Raw genomic sequence first — 23,911 nt, 5'->3', positions numbered from 1 at the left:
TAAAATGTCCAAAGAACAATCTATGCTATGCTAACTACCTACTCAATACACCTCTATACACGATCCTCTCATTCCAACCTACTCACAAATTGCAGAGTTGATAGGTGCTATTTTTTTATGAGAGGGGCGTGGCCCACCAAAACGTCACAAGCCACCATTCTCAGCTAAAAGCAGATTTCAATAATGACACCTCTGGTCCATCTGAGTACCTCCCCTTCTGAAGAGCAGGAGGAGGAGCATCAGATGTGGAGGGAACTGGCTCCTGTCTGGTCCTGGACTTTGACATTTTCTTTAGTTGTAGCATGTTGAAACTTTGAGAAATGAGGCGACAAGCTGCTTGCAGCATGGCGTATATATATATATTTTTTTTCTTGAACGTGGACGTGAGAGAAGCAACTTGTGACAAACTGTGTGAATCTGAAGTAGCGCGTGCGATTTCTCGACAGCTTTCGCACCGGGTAGCATTGCCACGTCACTCAACAAACCAACATATATACGACTCTCCAAATGCTTTTACGCTCTGTTGTGTGCCAAAACAAATCAGCACGGGGCGACATAAATATTCACGCGCTGCTATGCACTCCACAAACATGGTTACATTTGCAGCATTTGTGAAAGATTTTTTACGAATCTTTTCCAGTTAGGTTTCACTTTGTTACTAGTGCCACAAACCACTCAGAATTGATATTCATAACGTTTCAGTGCTTTGTGTAACCTCAGCATTAGGATTTAGTTAGTCTTTAGTGGTCCATTATCATGCTATTTTTTTCCATCAATCTCTATTTGTTCTAAGAACCCCAACAACATAGTATTTGAGGTTATTTTTCTCAAACTCGCCTGTTTTCCAGAGTTTTAGCCGTCTGAAAAGTGAATTTCTGAGCAGTTCTAAAAACGGGCTGTTTCGGGGCCTACTTATGCATATTCATGAGTAGGCGTGTCTATAGACGCTGACTCCACACAACAGCTGATCACTAGCAAATTTCTTTTGCTACCCACACACTTGTTTTCAGCCAAATAAAATGCACATTACAGTAAAACACATGGCTATTTAAGCGGCTATTGTGAGTCAGACAAACTCTGTTTCAGGGTGTGTGTACGGCAGCAGCAGAAGAGTTAATCAGCTGTTTAAGCTGCTTCAAACACTCACCGGAGCTGCTACGTTGCTTATTTGTCATCCTTTCCACTAGTGATTACAATAGACCATTCATGATGTTAGTCCACTGTTTTGTCCAACCGCTGCATCGCATTGGGTCACAAACTCTTCAGATCATCTCAAAGGCAAAACTAGGCGATATAACGAATACTAAAAATGAAACTGATTGTAACTGCCCACTGTTCCTCAGGGAGGGGTTAAATGCAGAGAAAACATTTTGTGCATGTAGCTTTACATATATGACAAAGTACAATGTATCTTCTATATTAAACCAGTATTTGTTTTAGCTGTGAGGTAGTTTGAGAGGGAGGAGCACATTCTTACATAAGATAGGAGGAGCCAGGATTGTCAGGAGGAGGAGTTTCCGCTAGGTGACGTCACCTAAATCCAACTTGCCCGTTTGGAGCTGACTTTTTATAAAATGTGGAATAACGAGGGAGGGAGGATACAGAACTTTTTCAACTTTGACCCTCTGAATGAGGCTAAAGGGATGTATTATCACTGTGGCAAAAGCATTATAAAGTGAGTTTTTCATAATACTACCCCTTTAAAGGCCTAATTTCTACATGCTGTATTTATAAATGTGATTATATGTAGTGTAGAGGGAGAACGTTTTGTGCAGAATCTTAGTGACATCCAGAAAAATCCAGTTGGTTTTTTTTGAGAAAGCAGCACTTGTGTCACAAATATTACTCAAATGTTAGCACATCCTTCCTATAAGTGATGAAAGCCCTTATGACTATACTCAAAATGTATTTCCTGAGAGCTTTCTCTACTACAAAAAGCCCAGATCCTTAACACTTTTTGTAATTACAGGTTTGGCAAACATTTCTATAATTGAAATGCAAAAAAGAGTATTTCATTTTTACTCTTAGCAACACATTTAAACATCATAAGGAACCACCCAAATGGTTTTAAAACTTTTCAGACACCGTCTTCCGTAAATAATAAGGCTGACTCTGAAACCAATATTTATTGATGAAAATCCATCAAAACTAAGAATGACAGATTATTTTCAGCTCCTCTGTGACTGTATAAGAAAGCAACAAAGCAGAGCGCTAGCACATTCCTGTTTTAGTGAGAGGAAAATTCAAAGCCCACAACAATCATCGTTTTACCTCCATGTTGTTTTTTTGCTTAAATTAACAATTCAGGCAGAGCAAGATGGAAATAGAGTTCCACATAGCAATAACATCTCACAAACTGATGCTATCTGCTGCGTTTCCTTTGTTTGATAGTGAACAGGTCCTCATCATCCGGGTATTTCTTCCCACTGAGTTTTTTCTCAGCCCGTCGACCTTTTTTTCTTTCCTTCCTTTGTGTTTCTGAAAATTTCTCCTCATACCTGTTTCTCTTCCCTTTTACCGTCCTGCTATGCTGGTCTTTGAGCTTGTCTGGTAAGGTTTTAAGAGAATGCTTGAACTGGTTCTTTTTCTTCTTTTTTCTCATCTTTTCCACCATGCTTTCTCCAGTTCCTCCTCCTCTGGGAAAGTCCTTGGTTTCATTCCAATGTTTAGCTGAAGTAAGTTGGTCTCTGGAGGCGGGGACCGGTCTCTTGGGTTTCCACGGTTTTGCACAACGTCCAGTCTCTTTTTCTTTGTACTTGTTCCTTTTAGGTTTCACAGCACTGAACTCGTTGTCATCATTAAAATATATATGGTTCCTGCTAGGTTTTGGGGTTTGGTGAGGTATGTCGCCTGACCGGTAGTTGTTTTTGTGGTGATGATGGATTTTCATCTTCTTCTTTGAATGTTCCGGCGTGTCAGAGGTTTTAGAAAGAGGAAGGATGTAGCCATTTCTCGTTAAGTCTGAAAAGAAAAAAGAACATGTCAGTAACCATCAATTCACTTTCACTAATGAAGGAAAGTCTTTCTTCACATTGCTGTGGTTTGACAAAACAAAAACAAAACAGCAGAATTACTCAACCTAAAGCAGTGAGGCAGTTTAAAACTTTACTGGTAAAGAAAAACTGTTTTCATCTTATAGATATTGTGTATTTTCCTGTAGAGGTTTGTCAGTAAACTACAGATATCTACACAAACATTTCAGAAGGTAAAACAGACCTCCCATGACATTGTTTCTTCTGTATGGAGACATACATACCAACCCTATAAATACACTTTATAAATACTAAAGAACTGCAAAGACAGAGTTGATTAATGTCAAAAATATCAGTTTAGTTACTAATAGGAAACGTGAGCTTGGTTTAGACCTCTTTTATAATGGCAATGTGTTTATTTGTTTATGGTTATATTCTATGCTTTTTCTTCTAAATGAGTGTATCCAGAAAAGACAGAAGTGAAAAAGGAATTCCTCGTGTGATAAATACCTTCAACCTTTAACTTGATCCTGTGCTGTCTGGTTTTAATGTCTCTCAGTTTGTCATAAACATTGATGAAGGGAACAGATGGATGCACGCCATTGAACATTCTCTTCTGGGTACAGACCTGAGGAAAAACAGCAGCAATTAGACAATTAAAATAACAGGATAATCCGATAATTAACATTAATCATCAGCCAAAAGAGAATAAACTCAACAACTCAATGTTACTATAAACTTTAGCTAAGCAAGCATCTGCTTGTTCGATGTGTAGTTAAACTTCTGCAAAGGATGCCTGACTGATGGGAGTTTGCCAACATGAGGAAGTTGGTCTGACGCTCTAAGGATCTTCAGCTGCACATTCATGAGCCCACAGAAAGTTTAAGATAGTGCAAACGAACGTGCCTAATGAACTTTAACAGAGCAGCATTTCATATGCTTGTTATTCATGTTTCATTTACTTTATGTGAAGCTTCTTTCTCTTGTTCTTCTGCTGCACAAACCAAATTTCCCTAACGTGGGACAAATAAAGATCTTATCTTATATGTTTTTCTGTTTTGTAATTTAATTATGGGAGAAGAGGACGGAGTTTATAAATTACACTTATCATCACTCATTTTTGAATATTTGTTGTGTCACCTTTTTCTCATGTATTTGAAATAAACATAAAAAAGGGGGCAACTAATATGTTGGAGGTAAAAATTTGGATTTTTCAATGGGAAATTGTGAACTGAAAAACGTTAGAGGTATGGAATATATACCTCTATATAATATATATGACAAAATGAATCAATGAAAGATCAACCTTCCACTTACAGGGAAGTACAGAAACTTTACTTTTGCCTATTCTTAGCTAATGGCAAATAGCTACTAAAGTGAAGAGAAAACCTAAAATAAGCAGAAGTATAATGAGTTACTCACGTAGCCAAAGTGTCCTTTTTTGGAGCAGTTGAAGCAGTAAGCTGGAGATCGGCCATTGTCAGCTTCCTGAGACTCGATTGGTGGGCCAGGTTTAGTCTAAGCAGAGAAAACATCAAAAGAGCTTATTTTATATATCATGTATTCTGACCTGTGTTGTTATTAAAGATCATTGAAAATATGTTAATGAGGCTTTAAAGCCATTTTTACGACTCAAAATAAACTACAGGTTAAAGAGATTTGGCTGTCTACCACAGGAATGGTCCAGAAATGATAAATATACTGACATCTGCAAGCAAAAAAGCTCTAACAGGAAGTGGTTGTCTCTGGAGACACAAACTCTTTAATATGTGGACAGATTTAACAAAAAATAAATATTTATGAAATGGAGAAAATAACAGCATTTGTTAATTACTCACTGGAAAAGTATTTTCATGTTGAGAAAAATGAATCACATGTTAAACCTTAACAGGACAGACTTTTTTCTAATAATAATTTAACCTTATTGTTGTTTAGTTCTGTTTGGTGCATTAATTATATTTCACAGAAAAATGTTCTGTAAGATGTACTAAAAGCTCCATGTATCACCAGATTGTATTACATGTTGTTGTTCATGTATATACTCAGGAAAAATGTATGGCATTTCTGAGACTAAAAATAAATAAAAGAAAAATCCCATTTCTTTCTAACCAATAGATACAATTAAACTGTTTCATTTTCCATCCGTCTTCATTCTTCCTCTAGTCTGCCGTCATTCTCATGCTCGCTTTTGATGCAGACTGCTGTGTATTATACGGTGAATATGGTACTGATATAAACGGGCGATTATGGAGGTATAGTTAGAGCCCTGTAATGACCCCGTATGATAAGAAACCTGGTGATTGTGAATTTGTGTGTGTGACACTGGGTCCCGTCCCCTTTGGGCCAGAGTTCTGAAAGCCTTCCATGCTCCAGTGCTCACCGCAAATATACACTGATAAAGAGAGAGAGGAGAAACAGGCAGAGTGCATTTACTGCTAATGTTACACACACACACACACACACACACACATCATATGCCATGCACACACACATCAGACATCAGAGGTGCCCCCTCCCTATTTTCACTCTTAGCCGTGATTCTGAGATTACAAATGATTTGTGCCCCTCGTCATTTCTTAAACATAGCTCAGCTAACCTCCCCTCCCTCGTGCTGTCCTCTGCAAACCCACAGTTACCCCTCACACTTGTTTTTCCCCCACTCTCTCTCTCACTCCCTCTCTTTTCCGCTTGAGTAGTTTTGCGGCAGAAAGGATGAATGCTATTAGAGCTGTGCGTCATTATCGGGTCAGGCCTGCCGGGGCCATCTCCATCACAAAGGCCAGGAGATCACAGACCGCTCACGAGCACCAACGCACGCACAAACACACATGCACCCTAAGGAGATCAGTCTCTGTCTCAAGCCCCCCGACCTCCACCCTCCGAGCCCCTCTTCCCATTCATCTTTCATGTAAATTGGCTGTAGGACTCCCTCTGTCTCTCCCTCCCTGACCTTGGGCTTGTCTTATCTCCATATACTCTGATCCAGCACATAGACGGACCAGATGAAAGCTCAAGAGATATGGGAATCTCCTCCTATTCTCTCATCAACGTGTGATAGTATAAACCTGGAGCCTTTATCCCGTCTAATTCCTTCTGTTCTCATCTCAAACAGCAGCAGTTTAGACAGCCAAAGACACCAACAGTGTGTCTTAGAGATTTGAGCATCAGCAGCACTAAATATCTAATCACTGAGAAAATAAATGAACGAGTTAATGTGTTTACATGCCCAGCATTTATAAATACATTAACCTGGAACAAAAAATAAGTAACTTTGATTGAATTTCCTATAGAACAAGACGTTACCTTGACCTTATATTTGAAGGGTTACATCACATTACTTACAGCAGTGCTTGGCGGAAGACTACGTTCTGAGGGTTCTGGTACGCAAACACTTACAAAAAAAGCCATCGTCGCTAGAGTTCAGTAAAAAAATCGATTCCATTGAAATTTTCCAAAATCAATCCATAGGTGCTTGAATCACTTTTTTGTTTTACTGTCCCCAGTAGTCTCTCAGTATAGTTAGGCATTAGCAACAACTACTGCACCTGGGCAATGCATCTTAGTACATTCAGTGTAAACATGGCAGATACAGACAAAGCTCGGCTGGCTAAGACGCCCCAACTTGAGTCTGAAGTTTGGAACCATCTCATAAATATCCAAGAAAATTTTGAAAGATCAATCAATCAATACAGAATCGAAATCGAATCGTGATTAAACAATTCAAAAGCTGAATAATCGGAATCGAATCGATTCGGGAAACTTGCCATGATACCCAGCTCTAATGGTCACACACACAATCTCGCAGATTCAGACACAGATGTGCCCACACACGCACACAGAACCTCTTGGCTACGCCCTCTTTTGATTCTTGCCTTGGCTGCTGGTGGCAAAGCAGTGATAATCCTTCAACCAACACAAAGCTTGGACTGTTGCAGACAACAATCTCAAGAAACACACACAGAGGCACACATTTATCAAACACAATCCAACAAGCAAACAGGCCACTGTGTGACTGCGTGTGCATGTGTGGGATGAGGGACAGGTGAACGGTAATAGGTGTAGAGGAGTGGGGGGTGGGCTGGTAGGTCTATTTTTGTATCAAAACAGAGAGGTTTGAATCGGTTACCGGAACCACAGGAGACCAACTCTGCCTGCTTCATCATAGAGAGCAGCCTCAAAAGCCCACAATCCTCACTTCAAACCAAAACAAACAAGCCATCATGGTGTGGTGTGTGCGCGCGCAACATGCCAGTGTAGAAACGACGTTGAGATGAATGAATAATTAGACTGTTATAAATTAGTCAAATAAAAGATCACATAAAAAATAAAAGATTTGAATTCTTTAAAAAAACGAACCGTTAATCCAAAGGTGAACACGTGCATTTGGCAATAGAGGAAGAAAGTGTGTGGGGGGCTAACAAATAGCCAGATGTGACCTGTGCATCCTTTGTGTTTCCCAGTTGACAAAGACTCAGACCTAAGCCATAACCCAGCACGCTGCAAGCACTTGCACTCACACACGTAATTCCCAGAGGCTCATCCTATCTCCTCCTGTCAGTCAATCATTCTGAAGACAATCACTTTCACTTCAGCGAGGAACATTTGATTTTAAAGCAAGCGTCCCGGAATTGATTGAGAATGTTGTTTGGTGGCCACCTCTGGAGAAACACCCCCCTTTTAAAGATAGGACATAGAATATATGCTATTATTTATTAGTGCCCGAGTTGTACAATTTCTTCTCTAATCTCTTACTGCTGACAGTCTTTGCTGTGACGAGTAGAAGTCTGTCATTTACATAAACACTGTCTGCCTAGAACACATAAAACAACACATAGAAACCTTAAAGGTAGCTTTTAGATACACAATATACAGCTTGGATGAGAATGTGATGGTCGGGCAAATCTTGATTTTACATCAAAGGCAACACGCGCACACAGCCAAACCGACACCATCCAGCTAAGCAGAAAGTCACAATGGCCGGTAAAGCCTGCAAAAGCTCTGATAACACTGTACGTGTGTGTGTGTGTGGGGGGGGGCATTCCTATGGTTGTGCATGAACACATTACAGTATGTAAGGAGACGCACCCCCTGATATTTTTCATTCCTGCACTGACAGAACAAAACATTTCATAATCACCATGCTGTTTTTTTATGTTTGTTAATTCTGTTTAGGTGTTGGAGCTTATCAAAGAACACCCTTAAGAAAGCAGGACACGCCTGTTGTTCCTCACAGGGCAGATAGAGACCACCAGGTCTAGTAACAAGGAGCTTCTTCCTTCTTTACGACTCAGTAGAACACTTATACTGAGAAAGATCTCAGTGAAACCGCTCACTTGAAATTTCTTACTAGTACAAATATGTCTACGGTCTTTGCTTTTAATAAATCTCAGCACATAGAAGACATTTCCTTTCACAGTTGTACATTTCCTGTCCTCCTCTGCTGCAGTCAGTGTTACGAGACAGCTGAGAACCATTATGCAAAGCAGAAGTGAGAGTTTGTACAATGATGAGACTGCAGAAAACAACCCTTTGAATGGCAGCGAAGATAAAGGGTTTTTATAGAGCACTGATTGAATTGTCGAATTATGCACATTTTGTAATGGGGGAGAAAGAGGTCAGAAATCACTTCTCATGATAAAATAGGATTTGATCACAATTTATACAGTATAAGTCATTTAGGAATTATGACAAAAGTAAAAGAATATCAATGCAAATTTCCAGGACTTCCTTCAATGAGCAATACCTTGCAGGGTAAAAACCTACTCAGTCTTTTACAGTGTGGCCAATATGTACAATTTTGACACTTGAATAAACATCTGCAAGTGTTAAACTCTACTTTATGCATATCACTGACTGTAAAACACTGTGTTTTAGAAAAATGTTAGAATACAAAAACCGGTCCAGGCCTGTTTTGCTGTTGGTAATTCTAACAGCTCAGAGTTTAAGGTTCAAATCACAGATTGAATGTGGGAATGTGATTAACTGTTTTTTAGTGACGCTGCCTTTCAGAAAAAAGACAGTGGTGAGAATTTAGTGGTTGGAAGTGGTTGTTTTTTTTCTCATGTTTGATTTTGCACTCAAGGGACTTTGATGAACTGAAAACAACGAGGAGCTGATTCAGATGAGAGATGGGCAATGAGTGTTTGACCACTGAGAGGCGCTCTATCTCCACAGCATGGAGAAACACGTCAGCGCCAATGAAACTGCTGAGGTGAGACGAACCGAAGGGAAGACAGAAACAGTTTTTAATTTGTCTCAAGCACAGTTGGTCTAGGGAGGACACTCACTAGAAATGTGATCTTAAGGTAATTACAAGCAGCCCTTCTTGAATATGAAGCCAGCTGTGCAAAGAACACCAAAGCTTTACTTCAAGTCATGTTTGTGTTAAAGGAAGCGGCTGCCATTAAAAAACAAAAACAAAAAAACTAGAAAGAGAACTCAGCAGCAGACCAACCTAATACAGTGTATTTTCTCTATCACCATTATTGTGCAGGTTTTAGATTAGGAGACACTTTGTTTTTAGTTCAAGGGTTGGACCAGTAAAAACAATCCCAGCACAGTAATATATAAATAATGGCAAAAACACTTTTCTTTTTGTTTTAGCACAAGTGACAAATTTCCGTCAATGTTCAAAACTGATTATCCAAAAAAAAAAAAAAAAAAAAAAAAGCAACAACTTACAATTAGAAACAATAAGAAATGGACGTCTGTGGTCTGTGCATCTGTGGTCTATAATCTGTGCAGTATAAATAGGAATAAAGTGGGATCTATAGCTATCACAAACAGCATGTTGGTAGATGGATTCAATGAGGACGTCTTTTTACCCATGAGCATTAAAGCTTTAAAACCCCAGACGACTGACAAAGGCTGCAAACATTCAGTGAATGAGAAATACACATTTAACCAACTGTAATAGGACAATAATACTAAACTAGACCTGATGACAATTCACGCAGTGCAGTGAGTAATGTTGAAGTGGTGCAGAACTACATAAAAAGTCGGGGGAAAAGTCTAAAAATGCACACTAGAGTGCAAAATATACAATAATAAAAAAAAAAAAAAACAGGCAAGTGGGGAAGAGGGAATCTAATACTTTGGTGACTTAAAAAAAACAAAAAACTTTGGCTTACTTTACTGTTATGTAGTAAGTTAGTGGGAAGTGGGTGCCACCGCAACCCACCCCCACCCACACAGCATGAATAATCATAGACCATACAGGTGTAGCCACTACAATCTAAAAAGATGCATTTCAATGCTCACATGCACAGATATGCCTGAATCAATCAGCTGCCTTCTGCTCTGGTTCATTCACTGTCTATGTCAGGCTGGTTAATACACTCCCACTTCCCATTGCCTCCCTTGCTGACTCCTTCTTTCACTAAATTCCTTACACAAAAATCAATCTACGTGCCCCTGCAGCTGCCATAAGGTGGCGCTCTAGTCACAACCTAGCCCAACCGGATCAGAGCGTCACTAGAAATAACTGACTTGTCTGCAGCTCACTTTAATGCAAACAGCAGGCCGTTCATGTCGCCTTTTATCCCTTCTTCCTTCGTTCATCGTGTTGTTCTGTAGCACTTTTGAAAATTCAAGCCCTAAAATTTTACCGTTTCATTTCCTTTCTATATAAAACGTTTTCATTACAATGTACAGCTGAATGGCTGCATTTGAAAGAAGGAAAATCAACTCCTGCTGAACTCATCAAATCCCTGATTATTTTTAACAGAATTGTTGATCACTGAATCTGAAAATATGAATTTGAGTCCACTTTATCACACTTCGTACTTTCTGTGCTTCTGGGGCTGATTGGTCAAAGAGAAACATGACATCATTCACACAGACGCACCCACTTTTAGGGACCTGTTCACTCTTCAAGCAATGTTAATAGGAAGCAGATTTGAAATGTCACATACATTTGAAAGAAAATGTTCACACTTATTTAAAATTCAAATCCAAGAAGATAAACACCACAAGCAAAGTGGTGTTTCAGCACATCCATTTAGTAAAAACAGAAAACTTTTAGGACTAGAAGAATGAAAAAAATATTTTTCTATAATAAGCTACAAGTTTCTATTTAATACTGTACGTCATATTACATACAGGAAATCTTAGAAGTGTGTTCTTACGTTGGTTTTCTCTTATTTCATCTTAACACCCTCTTGTTAAAAATGTGAGCTTAGGTTTGTTATTTGTTTTAACCTTATTGTTAAATCTGCTCAAATACCATCATTTCAGGTTTGAAATACAGAGTTGCTCCTCGCTAACTTCAGTCACGTCTCTTATATCGCTGGGGTTACACAGAGTCTTAGAGTCCCAAAACGTTAACACCAAGAATTTTCATTTGTGATGGATTGCCTCACATTTTAATGCCACATATGACTCGGTACAAAAAATAGCATGAGTCAGTGGCAAATTGTCACATTCGTTTACTATTGTGCGACAGTGCGGATCGTCACAATATGGTATGTGGTGCCACTAGTGTGGCAAATGTTGCAGAATGGGTATATATTTGGCTCCACACACCCAAATTCATCCCATCTTCCCATTGTGGACAGTTCACATCACTCCACAGTGCGGCATATTCCTCCATCAGGCTCCTTTATGGGACTGTCCCCCCGTAGTTTTTGCATGTAAATGGTAATGCCTGATATGAAAACAGCAAGTGTTATGTTAAGTAACGGGGCACATGTAACACACAGCTAGACCTCTGGTCCATCTCAAGCACTCCCCTTCTGAGGAGCAGCAGGGGAAGTGGAGGAGTACCTGGAGGTGCTGGAGAAGCATCAGGAGCTGCATGTGTAGAGGGCATTGGCTGCTGTTTGGTCTTGGTTTTTGAAGTGTTCTTCAGCTGTGGCATCTTGAAACGGTGAGAAATGAAGTGAGGATACACTTTGAATACTTTCAAGCTGAGCTGTGTGCCAAACAGATCAGCATAGGGCAATGAATGCTCTGATGCTGCTTCGCACTCCACGACTATGGTCACATTTGAAGCATTCATAGAAGATTTTTGGACACAAATGTTAAGAATGCCACATGCTGCTACGAAGCTTCTTCAGTTTGGTTACGCTTCATTGCGAGTGTCACAAATCACGCAGAATAGACGTGTTGGGGCACTGTGTAACCCCAGGATTAGATAATAAAGATAAGTAGATGAATAACAAAGAACCAACACATATTCCACTCATCCTCTGAATCTGAGGTATCCAGAGTCTGCCCTAAAATGATCATAATCTGCTTGTTTGAACTCTTTCAGTGCAGCACGACAACCCGTGTACCCTTCATTCTTTGGTCATTCTATTTTAAAACCAAATCAAAATAGAGCTGGGCGATATATCGAATATACTCGATATATCGCAGCTTGTAGTCTGTGCGGTGTTGAAAATGACCATACCGTTAAACTCGCGGACTTTTTTTTTTTAAATATCTTAGTGGCATTATGCACAAAAGGTGCACTTAAATTTAGTGTTGTTTTGAAATGTCATCTTAATGACAACATGCACAAAAGGGCACTATTTGTTTTAAAATATTGTAGTGGCATTATGTACAAAAAGTGCACTTTAATTTTGTGTTTTGAAATGCCATGTGAGTTGCATCCTGCACTAATGTCTTGTTTTGAAATGTCTCTGTGACAATTTTGCACAGAACGTGCACTTTCTGTTGACAATTTTATGTTTGAGCCACTCACTGTTTAATAAATACAGTTATGTCAACTTTGACTTAGTTGTGATATCCCCTTTTTTGCATGAAAGTTTAAAATTGGCATATATTAATGCAGTATGATCAAGAATGTTTTAATGTAGACATATAGAATCATCATACTGGTGTGATTTTGTGCATCAAAGTGTTAATTCAAGGGTAATGCAAAACATCGAGATATATATCGTGTATCGTGACATGGCCTAAAAATATCGCGGTATTTATAAAAGGCCATATCGCCCAGCCCTAAATCAAAATAACAAACAGTGTGGTTATGGTAGAAGATCTAAGATCTATTCTTCCTCATACCAGGCTCACAGTCGATAAGTCACCAGTTTATCTAGATACTATTAGGACCATAACACCATAATGCACTCGACAGAATGAGACGTACTTACGTAAGTTCTTGCTCTAATTTCCCCATAAATATCCAAATACCACACAAAGAGAAAAAGATTTAATTCTAAAGCAGAAAAATGCTGCTTTTCTGGTTTTTGTGGTTTCTGTATTTCTGTTTTGGTTTTAAGTCGGTAAAACAAAATAACCACCATTTATTTGCATCTTAATTTGGTTTTAAAACGGAAGGACCAAAGAACGAAGGGTACACGGATTCATGACACTGAATTGAAGAGTGGTTTACTATCAGAGCTTCTCTACAGGTGGATGATAAAGGAAACATCTTAAACATTCTGGTAAACCTGCAGATAAACTCTTGACACAAGGCCAGTCCATCACAGATCAAACAAACTAATTGTACGGACACACAAAATATACAGAAAAGGCAATTCAGACCGTCTTTGGATATGAATGAGTTTGATGAAGAAAAAACACAATGAAGGTAAACTATATGTCAGGGTGATAGGGAAGCAATACGAGTATTGGAATCTTAGCTCCATTCAACAGCTTTTCATAAGAAAAGTACATGTAAGCATGTGTATGTGTGCCTGTATGTTTCTGACTAAATAATCCTGGGAATTTTGATCAACACTGTGGGGTTTGGAGGAGCTTTTTTAGTCAAAAGCCAGGTGCGGGCCAAAAAGACATACACTAACATAAGACAAATGAACACAGCCCAAACTTATGGACGTGGACCCACACACATACGCCCACACATGCACCTCAGGCACACAAAGGATAAATGGAGCCAGTAGCAGGGAGGTCTGACAGAATGCCTTTTCACACCTGGCTGAGCCCAGCGGAAGGTGACAGAGTCACATCTCCCAAAGCGAACACACACGTGCACACATGCACACACTTGTGCACCCACACCTTCTTGCATTTGGGAGTTCAGGGTCATAAGCAGCATCATGAATAAAATGAGGCTGTCTAAAACAGAAGGAGTACTGTGTGTGGGTGTGTGTGTTCTGCGGTGGCCCCATACTCCCATGCCAGTTTGGATCTGTAATGACCTTCTGTTCCCAGTGCTTAAATGGCTTAAATACTTCAATTAGACCTGGGTCGCAGTCCTCCACCCGTTAAAGCATGTTGTCACCCAAATACAAACAGTTACATAAAAAAAAAAAAGATTTGACCATGTTCTAAAAACACTTTGGTGAGCATCACTGGTTCCTGCCTCAAAGTGAAACCCCAGTACAGAGAATGACAAAGTATCCGTGGCCAATACAACACACACAAGCAACAATTAAAGTCAACTCCATTCTTTGCCAGCTTCTTCACTCAAACTCCTGCACCTCTCCCAGCGTGGTACCCGAGCACTAACGAGGATGCCTTTTCATTAGACAGCCCCTGCTAATTAATCTCCATAGAGGAGAGTGACAGATCTCCCCAACACACAAACACACACAGACAAGTGCACGGCCAAATGTATGCAAACACACACTCCACTTCCCTCTCCTTCACTCCCACGTCCCGGGTGATGTTGGCAGCCCATTTCATGCTTTATCACGTCTTTTAATTGACAAACAAGCTGCTCTTTTCTCTTAGGGTGAGGTCTATATCACATACACACAACACACAGACAAACACACACACACCAACACACAGTAAAAAGCTAAGAAAACGAATTATTTCACAATAGGTGTGATTATATCTGAAAGGGTTGCCAATGTCTGGACTAATTAGTAGATTATTACACATTAAAGACAATACTAAAACAAGCCTAATGTATTTATACTATTTTCTGTTATTCTTCGTAATATTTTATCAGCAAGACTCAATGAACTGTACCAGGAAACGATCTTCAATGATTATAGGCGAAACAAGTTTTATTGGTTGCATGATAAAAGTTCCTTTTCCTGAAAATAAAGCCTTTTAAAACATTCAAATTTGTTTTTAAGAATACTCTAATTTTTGGTTTGCATGAAAAGTATTAACAACAGGTTCAGACCTTGCTTTCATTGATATCTATTCCTCTTTATTTACCTTCAAGTGTACAGTAATGGTGCTATCAAAGGAAAGTGGCTTAGATTGAGGGTTGACAACAAGTTCTTCTACTTAACCTCGTCATTTCAGCAAAAGGTTTTGTATTTGGTGTTACAACTTGTGAACTATACTTACTGTAATGTGGTACTGTCTCCAAATTTCTGGACAAGCCTGGAGAGGAAAACAAAACACACTTGATGAGGTAAGTTCCACACAAAACACATTGACAGACATGCATACCAACCAAGACAGATCTTTTATTAGACTTTGGCAGATCTATGACAGATAATGAGTATAAAGAAAGCATGAGCGAAATGCAAAAAGCAACACCAATTATGGTGTTCACCTGGTAGATTTTTCAAATGTTATTCTGTATCCACTTCTAATCGAGCAATCCCCTTGATTTCCCATATTTGACTGCTCCACATGCCTCTGTGCTGTCAGTCACAGTGAACCAGTAAAGTAAGGCAGTCAGTGGTTTTGTCCCGGTGTGGCTAAAGCATTATCTCCGGGACTTCTTCACGCTGATCTTTAAGCGTTCTGACATCCTTTCCCAACCGCCGCTACTTCCCAGTGGGAAATTGAAAATGCTGCTGTCGCCGCAGGCAACAAGATTTATCTACTTACATACCTACTGAGTGAGAGAGGATGAAAGCGACGGTTTCAAGCCTGTATGCTTAAACAAGCACAGTTCTACCCACTCTGTGAGATCAACACATTCAGTAAGATTTTCCTCAGAGATTGTTCCCATCCTGGCCTCTAAATACGACCGCCAATAGTTACTGTTCCTAGTCTGAATCAATATGTTTGGATTTAAATACAGAAAAATTGTTTCTTTTTTTTTTTCTCGACAGCCACATCTTCCTGCACCATTCATCAAGCTTGTTTTTTTAATTTAAACCCCCACCGATCCCTCCTGTTTGCTCTCTCCCTCCAGACAGGGTTGTGTGTTGTTGTCGAGGGCGACAGGCGAGGCGAGCGACACACTCGCGCTCCATCAACCGTCTGTCTTTAATGAGAGACACAGTAAGACCCGGGGGATTGAGACCTGACTGTTCTTCTTTCTAACACACACGCTTAAGCCCAAACACAAACACACACACGCATACAGTGTAATATGTGAGTGTAAGGGGGAAAAAAGTTATGCATACTCTTATAAGCTTGATTACAAAACACGGCGCACCTTTGTTTAAGGATTAAAACAAAATTCAGAAGTGAGAAGAAATCAAAGGTGAAGATGAAGTAGAGAGTAAAGAGCCAGTGATTGTGAGGAAAGAAAGAAACGACCATGGTGCCCTGGTCTATCCTCTCCCTCTGGTGTTCACCTGGTTACTCATCCATCACACTGAGCACAGTACATGACTGACTGCATGGAGAGAGGAAGAGAGAGCGAGGGAGAGCACACAATGAGTGAGGAAAGACACACACGCACACAAACATGCGCTCTAAAGCTTTAGCCAAAATGGGAAAGGTAATGAACACTGCGGGGGATAATTGTCATTGATGGTCATTAGATTCATCCTTCAGTGCCAACAAGCACGCGTGCAGACAAGCACACATGCAAACGCACACCTGAAATATGCAGCATGGCAGAGACATGCGGAACGTTGCTGAACTCTATTAATTAATGTAAACAGTGACATGCTGAACCCTGGTGACTTGTTAAAACAAAAAAAAAAAAAAGAAAAGGGAAACAGGAAAGATTCAGCCACTCAGACTTTGGGCTGAAGTCCTGGCAATTTTACAGAATCAAGTTTCTATGGTATAAACATTGTTGGGATTAATGAGTAACAATTTGTCTCAGTTATTATTACTTTATTGTGTGTTACTCTGTTGTTTTGGTAAAGTAGTTTTTGGCCAGCTGCAATGTAGTTCTGTTCACTCAATTTTTTTTTATTCACACTCACAGACGAGATGTGGGCGTGCTTATTTACCGTGGACAAGATGGGCAGTCATGGCAGAGCCCTCCACGACGACTTTCTACACTATTTCTCTTTTAAAGAGGACAACTACCACTGTAGTAAGCTGAGTCTTGGCATAAAGGTCCTATCTACTGCCAGATACAGTGGTTATGATCTACAAGCTAAAGGAGGTGCATCGGACACAGACAAAGAGATTCAAGCAAATCCATCCACACAACAGCAGCTTTACTTTTTCTATGGGACAGCTTGACTGAACAACTGCATGGTATGAGGTAGAAAACATGTAGAATAATCAATTTCTACAGTGGAGTCACCTGCTTTAAGGGCCGCTAACTAGCATAATATGTCCGAAATGCACACTACAAATGAAACATAAATCAATATTGCACCATACTATATATAATATGATGTGATGTGAATGCAAATAAAGGGAAAGTGTCAGGTGGATCAACACTGTGTGTTATTCTCCATACAGTAACAAAACTGAAAAAAGGCTATAAGGTCATTATTTGATTGTTTCTTTAATTTCAAATGCAAGCATCACCTTTTCACACTAACATTACTTTTTTTTTTCAACGGAGCTTCCGGTTATGGCCACGAGCTGAACGGTCACGTTTATCCCTGCTCTCTGAAAAACTCCTGAGAAATCCTTTAATTTTAGATTATATTACGCTCCGAACGGTGAACTCGGATTTACAAAGATGCCTGGCACCTCGAAGGCAAGTAAAGACAAGACAAAGTCTTCCACACAGTCCAAATTAACGGACTTTGGACCACAAGTTACGGAGCCAAATGCTAACGCTAGCAAGGAAGCTAGCTCCGCTAAAGAGAGGGCCGACACTCACGCAGAAACCAGTGAAGCACCTGGGGCGACTTTGTCACCCACTGATCCCATGTACCTGTTTAAGGAAGAAATATTGGGGGAGATACGCAAGATGGGGTCAGAGTTTTCGGTAAGGTTTGATAACGTTATACAAGCAATAGCAAAAGCACAAAAGAAGATGACTGAATGTACGGAGAGAATGGACGACGCGGAAATACGTCTGTCTGCTGTGAAGGACAATAACAGTGGGTTAAAGACCGAGGTCGAAAGGCTGGGGAAAAGAAACAAGTAGCTGGAGGAGAAAATGGTTGACTTGGAAACGAGGTCCCGACTTAACAACCTCTGACTGGTGAATCTACCTGAGGGCGCCGAGGGTCCGGACGCGTGTGCATTTTTGGAGAGCTGGCTACCCGAGGTGCTGGATATGACTTTAAACCGGAATCTTTTGGCGTTGGAGAGAGCTCACCGGGTGGGTCCGAAGAGAGACGCCGAAGCACCGCCGAGAACAGTGGTTATGAGGTTTCTCAATTATCGCCAGAAAGATATGGTGTCCAGAGCCGCAAGAATAAAGAAGGAAATATTGTACAAAAACCAGAGGGTGAGATTCTACAACGACGTGGCTACGGAGGTGCACAAACAGCGCAAACAGTTTGACACCGTGCGCCAGCTCGGGCTGAGACACGGCATCATTACCCCAGCAACACTGGTGTTAACACACAGGGAAACTACACACAGGTTCACCACAGCTGCAGAGGCTCAGAGCTTCATAACAAGGATCCAGCAAGACAAATAGACTGGTGAATAGACTGTTTTACTGTATATTACAGTTGTTCAGGTAAAATGACACTTTCACGCAGGTAAAAACAATACTAAAAAACGTTAATACTAGCTTCATATGGAAAAACCAAAGAGCTAGGATAAGGCTGTCCCTACTTCATTTATCTCATGGCAAGGGAGGACTGAAATGTCCAAATATAATGTGGTATTACTGGGCAGCGCAACTTAGGTCCATCAGGTATTATTTCAGTACAACGGATGCTCCCCAGTGGACAGAAATGGAAAATAGGGTCTTAAGCCCATCTTTACCTCTATATATTTTATCCGATTCAGAAGCTAACTTACTTAAAAAAACCACAAATCCCATTGTTAAGAATATGGTTAAAGTATAGTACAATACTAAAAAATTTATGAAAGAACCAGTTACAGCTGTCACAGCTGAGCCCGATATGGGCAAACCAAGAATTTAAACCAGGCAGAGCAGATGCAGTGTTTAAACAATGGGCACTAAATGGTTTGGGTAAAATTCAGGATTTATACACTGCAGGGTCAGATGATATGATGTCATTTGAAACTCTTCAATATAAATATAATATACATAGGAAATACTTTTTTAAATATCTTCAACTTAGAAACTTTATTCAGAAAAAACAAAGCAATCTTTTAAAACCATTTAAATCTAAATTAGAAGTCTTAGTTACTGAAGACAGTTCGAAAAAAGGAGCAATCTCACAATTTTATAATTTATTGGCGTCAAATTCTTCAGATAACTCAACTATTAAACTAGAGGCATGGAGAAAGGACCTAGAAATTAATCTATCTCTTGAAGAATGTCGTTCTGTTTGTATAAAAGCCATAAAACAAACTATTAACTCAAGGTTAAGGATACTGCAATATAAGTGGTTAATGAGAGTTTACATCACTCCAGTTAAAGACCGTGGCTCAGGTGGTAGTGGGTCGTCTTCTGATCGAGAGGTTGGGGGTTCGATCCCAGTACCTGACTATGTGTCGAAGTGTCCTTGGGCAAGACACTGAACCCTAAGTTGCTCCCAGTGGTCGACTAGCGCCTTGCATGGCAGTCCTGTCCCACTGGTGTGTGAATGTGAGAGTGATTGGGTGAATGAGCTGATATGTAAAGCGCTTTGAGACTGCTTCAGTGTGGGGATAAAGCGCTATATAAAATCAAGTCCATTTACCATTTAAATTGAATAAATACAACCCTGACATTCCAGATACTTGTACAAAGTGTAATGAAGAAAAGGGTACACTTTTTCACTGCATTTGGGAATGTAGGGTAATTCAGTCTTTTTGGAATGCACAAACTTTACACAAACTTTAAAAGGCATCATCTCAAAAAGCTTAACTCAAGAACCTGCTTTTTTCATTTTGGGAATTTATCCAAACTATCCTAAATACGCTAAATGTGAACGGATTCTTATTGACATTGGTTTACTACAAGCCAAGCTTCTGATTGCACTGAACTGGAAAAGCTGTAGGGCTCCCAGTATTGGTCAATGGGCCAAACAGATGTTGACAATTCTACCACTGGAACGGAGTACATATCTTCTGAAAGGGAAAAGTGACTTGTTTGAATCCATATGGAGGCCATTTATCACCTACGTGGAACGTTTGAATCTATCCGAGGATCGTAATGAGGACTCATGAGACTAATCGGACTTGGGACTACACCTTTTGAGTTTTATATTCATTTTTTCAGTTACCCTTTGTTTGTTTTTTTGTCTTCTTGGAAATATGGATGTCTCTGTACACTCCTGTAACATGACATTCTTTTTGAAGAAGCAGAAGCACGGGTGTGTGTCTGGGAGGTTGTACTGTTGTTGTGTGTTGTAAAGCAAAAAATAATAAAGACATTGTTGGAAAAAAAAAAAACATTACTTTTTTATTTAACTGATCAGTAAATGAACTGGGTCATTTTCATAACGAAGTAACTAGTATCCCTTACAAGCTTACAAGCTACTATTTTTCAGTAACTAGCACAACACTGGGTAAGGCTTAGTGCATTTTTTGTTTAAGCAGGGGAAACTTGGTTTAGTACTACCAACCACACAAGTGGACTGACCTAAACAGTAGTTGGGAAAAAAGTTTTTTCGTTTCAAGTTTCCATATCCTCTTCTACCCTTGATGCCATTCAGCCTCAAAATCATTTCTAATGTTATAAGTCTTATTAGCAAAAAATTTGCGTGTTGGGTAAACTGAGGCTTCATTGACTGTGGGAGTGAACGTGTGTGTGTAAGTGCATTTTCTATGTGATGAGTGACCTATAAAGAATGCACAAGGCTTTCAGCCCTGAGTAAAGAAGGGTAAGGTCCAGAGCCCAAGGACTCTGAAGAGGATAAATCAGGTGAATATGTTAGATAGAAAGGTGGTCAGATTAAACCCCGCAGATTCTGTACTTACATCAAAGAAATGTCCCGTCATGCTGCAGCGATGACACTGCTTGTGCCAGTACGCCCTCTCACTGCAGGAGCTAAAGAGGTGTCCCGGCAGGCCACAGTTGTTGCAGTGCTTGTTGGGGCAATCAGTGACCCTGTGGCCTGGAGTTCCGCAGAGGAAACAGGGTGACAGCTTCTGTACACACACATTTACCAAATCATGTAATTAGTGGTTTGGCGTTATTAAAAACAGTGAGTGGACAAGCTGGATAAGATAGTGTGTCAACTGACTTTGGGCTCAAGACAGTTCTTGGAAAGATGTCCGTTCTTGTTACAGTTTCTGCATTGGACGTTCTTATCAGTATAGTATCTGTTGGACCCCCGCTGCCTCAGTCCCCTGGCTCTGTTGTTGATCTGAGCCTGAAAGAAAAAATTTGTGGATCACTCATTGCGCTGTTCTTAGACTTACATGAAACAATAATCCAACTTGTAGGTACAACACAGCTCAGCCCAAAGGTACAGCATTACAAGGGAATCGGATGCACAGTTACAATTTTTGGGCCTCCATTACTATCAGACACGATCCTACACACACTGGCCACGTTTACATGGGAGCTTTAATTCCTCTTTAAAGCAGAATAAAAGTTAATTCCTCTTTAAAATGACCATGCAAACACTTAATTCCTAATACTAATTTCATTCCAAATTAAACTTAAATTCGAATTAGGTGGCTTGTTTATTCCGTTTTTCATACCGAATTAGATAATTCCATTTTCTTGTAAATACTTAACTTGATTAATTCTGCTTTAAATTAATGCGGGTTATTTTGCGCATGCACGATTTACCGCGATGACGTCATAATCCAAGATGGCCGTCCAGACTAGACCCGAGACTATTTATTTATAATAGCCTCAGAATACAAGAATATAATGAAAAGAGTGGATGGACGGAAGCATAAACATGCAGACTTTCACATGGACCTCGATAACCAGAACAGGCTTCACCAGACAGCAGGCACTAGGACCCGGAGGCGGAGTAAATGCGTCCCCATACTGCATGCACAGGCTGTAATATCACCAAGTTTATCATTATACCTGTCGTTAGAGAACCATCTTTACCAGATAATAATTTTCCTACAAAATGCTGCTTTGTTATTGAAATTTTACATTACACTTTTATCACACACATCACAATTACCTTCCTGTCTTTGTCCGACACCACCCAGCTCCCCTCTTCTTCTTCTGCATCTCCATCTGGCAGACGTAAATATCACACTCAATGAGGTTTTTAACAGCAGTGACTAAATTTCAAAGTCTTTTAAAATATATTGCCTGCATTTTGAAACAATCTGGAAATGGTAGCCACAAAGCAAAATAGTGTTGATTTCTAAAATTATAACTGCTGAGAAAAACTTAAGGGGAAAAATTGAGTTAATAAGCATCCCAAAACAAAATTGTGCATAACATTTGAATTGATTAAAAAATTGATACACAGGTCAAAGTTACATAGTGTACATAAAAAACCTGAAATTAGATTATAAAAAATATTCATTGATTTTATGATGCATCGTGATGCAGATGTGGACATCTGCATTAAAGTAACAATTGATTACAGTGTGATGTTGCTTCTTGATGTTCTGTCCACGACAGAACAACAAAGTCGTAAAGTTCAAAATGAGCAATGTCACGTTGAATTGTGGGAGAATGAGCTTAACAGTATGATGGTGGAAAGCAAAAATCAAGAGAAAGTGGTTAAAAAAGTACCCACTACCTATTGCTTTAAAAGCAGATTTCTGGACACATTTTCAATTTTATGAATGGAACAGGAGAAGCTCTGGTTTCACTTCCTGTCGAAGACACTGCAGCCACGATATGAGCTTTCATCATGTAACCGCTTCACAGAAAAGGTAATAACTGCCCTCTGTAATGAATCCCAATCCTAGATAAGTGTGTCAATTAGCCAAGCTTGTCGAGCTGCACTTACATGTTATACATGGACTTTTGTCACGTCGGACCCATAATTTACAGTGATGGTACGTTAGGTTAGCAAAGGGAGGTAGATTTTGTCACAAGTATTGTGAACAAGAGCTGCTTATGAGTCTCACACAGGTACTGATCAAACGGTCACACTCATTTTGATGTTTGCTACATGCATTGAGCACTCTTTTCTTTTTTTAATTTATTTAACAGACACAATACAATTCAACATAGAAACAAAACAAGTTTGCAGCTGATATGATGTACATAAGAGTATATCAGTTGGGCCTTTCAACACTACAGTGAAATACAGTCAAAACAATAAAACTTACCCACCCACAATACAAATATTATACAACATTCACATACACACAGCTACATACAAATGGGTACAGTTTGGGGTTTCTTTCAGCCAGGACTTAAGCCTGGGGTTGAAAGTTTTAAAATCTCACATGGTCTTGAGTTCAGTTGGTAGTGGATTCCACAGCTTAGCAAAATATAGCTATAAACTGAAGGCAGACTGACCAAATGACTGATTAGTAAATCAGAGTATGAAGAATGTCCAGAAACTGCAGGTGATTTCAGAAGGACTGGTTTTGTTTTCAAGCTCATTTAGAAAGTGCTTCAGCATAAAGCAGCTTTATGGATACATTAATTAGTATATTGTACATTATAGCACTGCTGTACTGCACAGCTTTGTTCAAGGATTTTCTATAGTGAGGAATTAACTTTTTACACAAATAATATGTGCAGTAGCCAGGCTCGGCATGTACACCTTATTTTCTTTTAACTGAATTTAATGTTAGGCAAATACATTTTTTGTTCATATTTTAAATATCTTCTTTAATGGAAAAAGTACATTACATGTATACATTACAGTGAAGTTTGATGAAAATTTAGTATTTACTCTTGCAAATAAATACTTCTTGTAATCTGCATTGCTCGGATTCAAGATTGTCATTTTTGTGAC

General features: G+C 39.6%; 1 protein-coding gene across 3 annotated transcripts in view; it reads right to left on the bottom strand.

Annotated features, from left to right (window-relative positions):
- Positions 1 to 2,111: 2,111 nt before the first annotated feature.
- The window catches only part of zcchc7 (zinc finger, CCHC domain containing 7), a 50,536-nt gene continuing 28,736 nt past the window's right edge, over positions 2,112 to 23,911 (bottom strand). Inside the window, exons 4-10 of one of the 3 annotated variants that reach the window (XM_028461348.1) lie at positions 22,163 to 22,218; positions 21,257 to 21,385; positions 20,991 to 21,161; positions 15,186 to 15,221; positions 4,395 to 4,490; positions 3,483 to 3,600; positions 2,112 to 2,961 (exon numbers count right to left, since the gene is read on the bottom strand). In XM_028461348.1, the coding sequence (XP_028317149.1) occupies positions 2,363 to 2,961; positions 3,483 to 3,600; positions 4,395 to 4,490; positions 15,186 to 15,221; positions 20,991 to 21,161; positions 21,257 to 21,385; positions 22,163 to 22,218 (1,205 nt within the window). In that variant the 3' untranslated portion in view covers positions 2,112 to 2,362. Of the gene's footprint in view, positions 2,962 to 3,482; positions 3,601 to 4,394; positions 4,491 to 11,503; positions 11,617 to 11,735; positions 11,830 to 15,185; positions 15,222 to 20,990; positions 21,162 to 21,256; positions 21,386 to 22,162; positions 22,219 to 23,911 lie in introns of those variants that run through there. The other 2 variants (XM_028461364.1, XM_028461357.1) reach the window with 2 other exon arrangements.

Source organism: Gouania willdenowi, chromosome 1 (genome assembly GCF_900634775.1).
Source record: "Gouania willdenowi chromosome 1, fGouWil2.1, whole genome shotgun sequence".
NCBI classification, from domain to species: Eukaryota; Metazoa; Chordata; class Actinopteri; order Blenniiformes; family Gobiesocidae; genus Gouania; species Gouania willdenowi.
The sequence above is the reverse complement of the archived record's forward strand: the minus strand, read 5'-3'. Positions and strand labels throughout refer to the sequence as shown.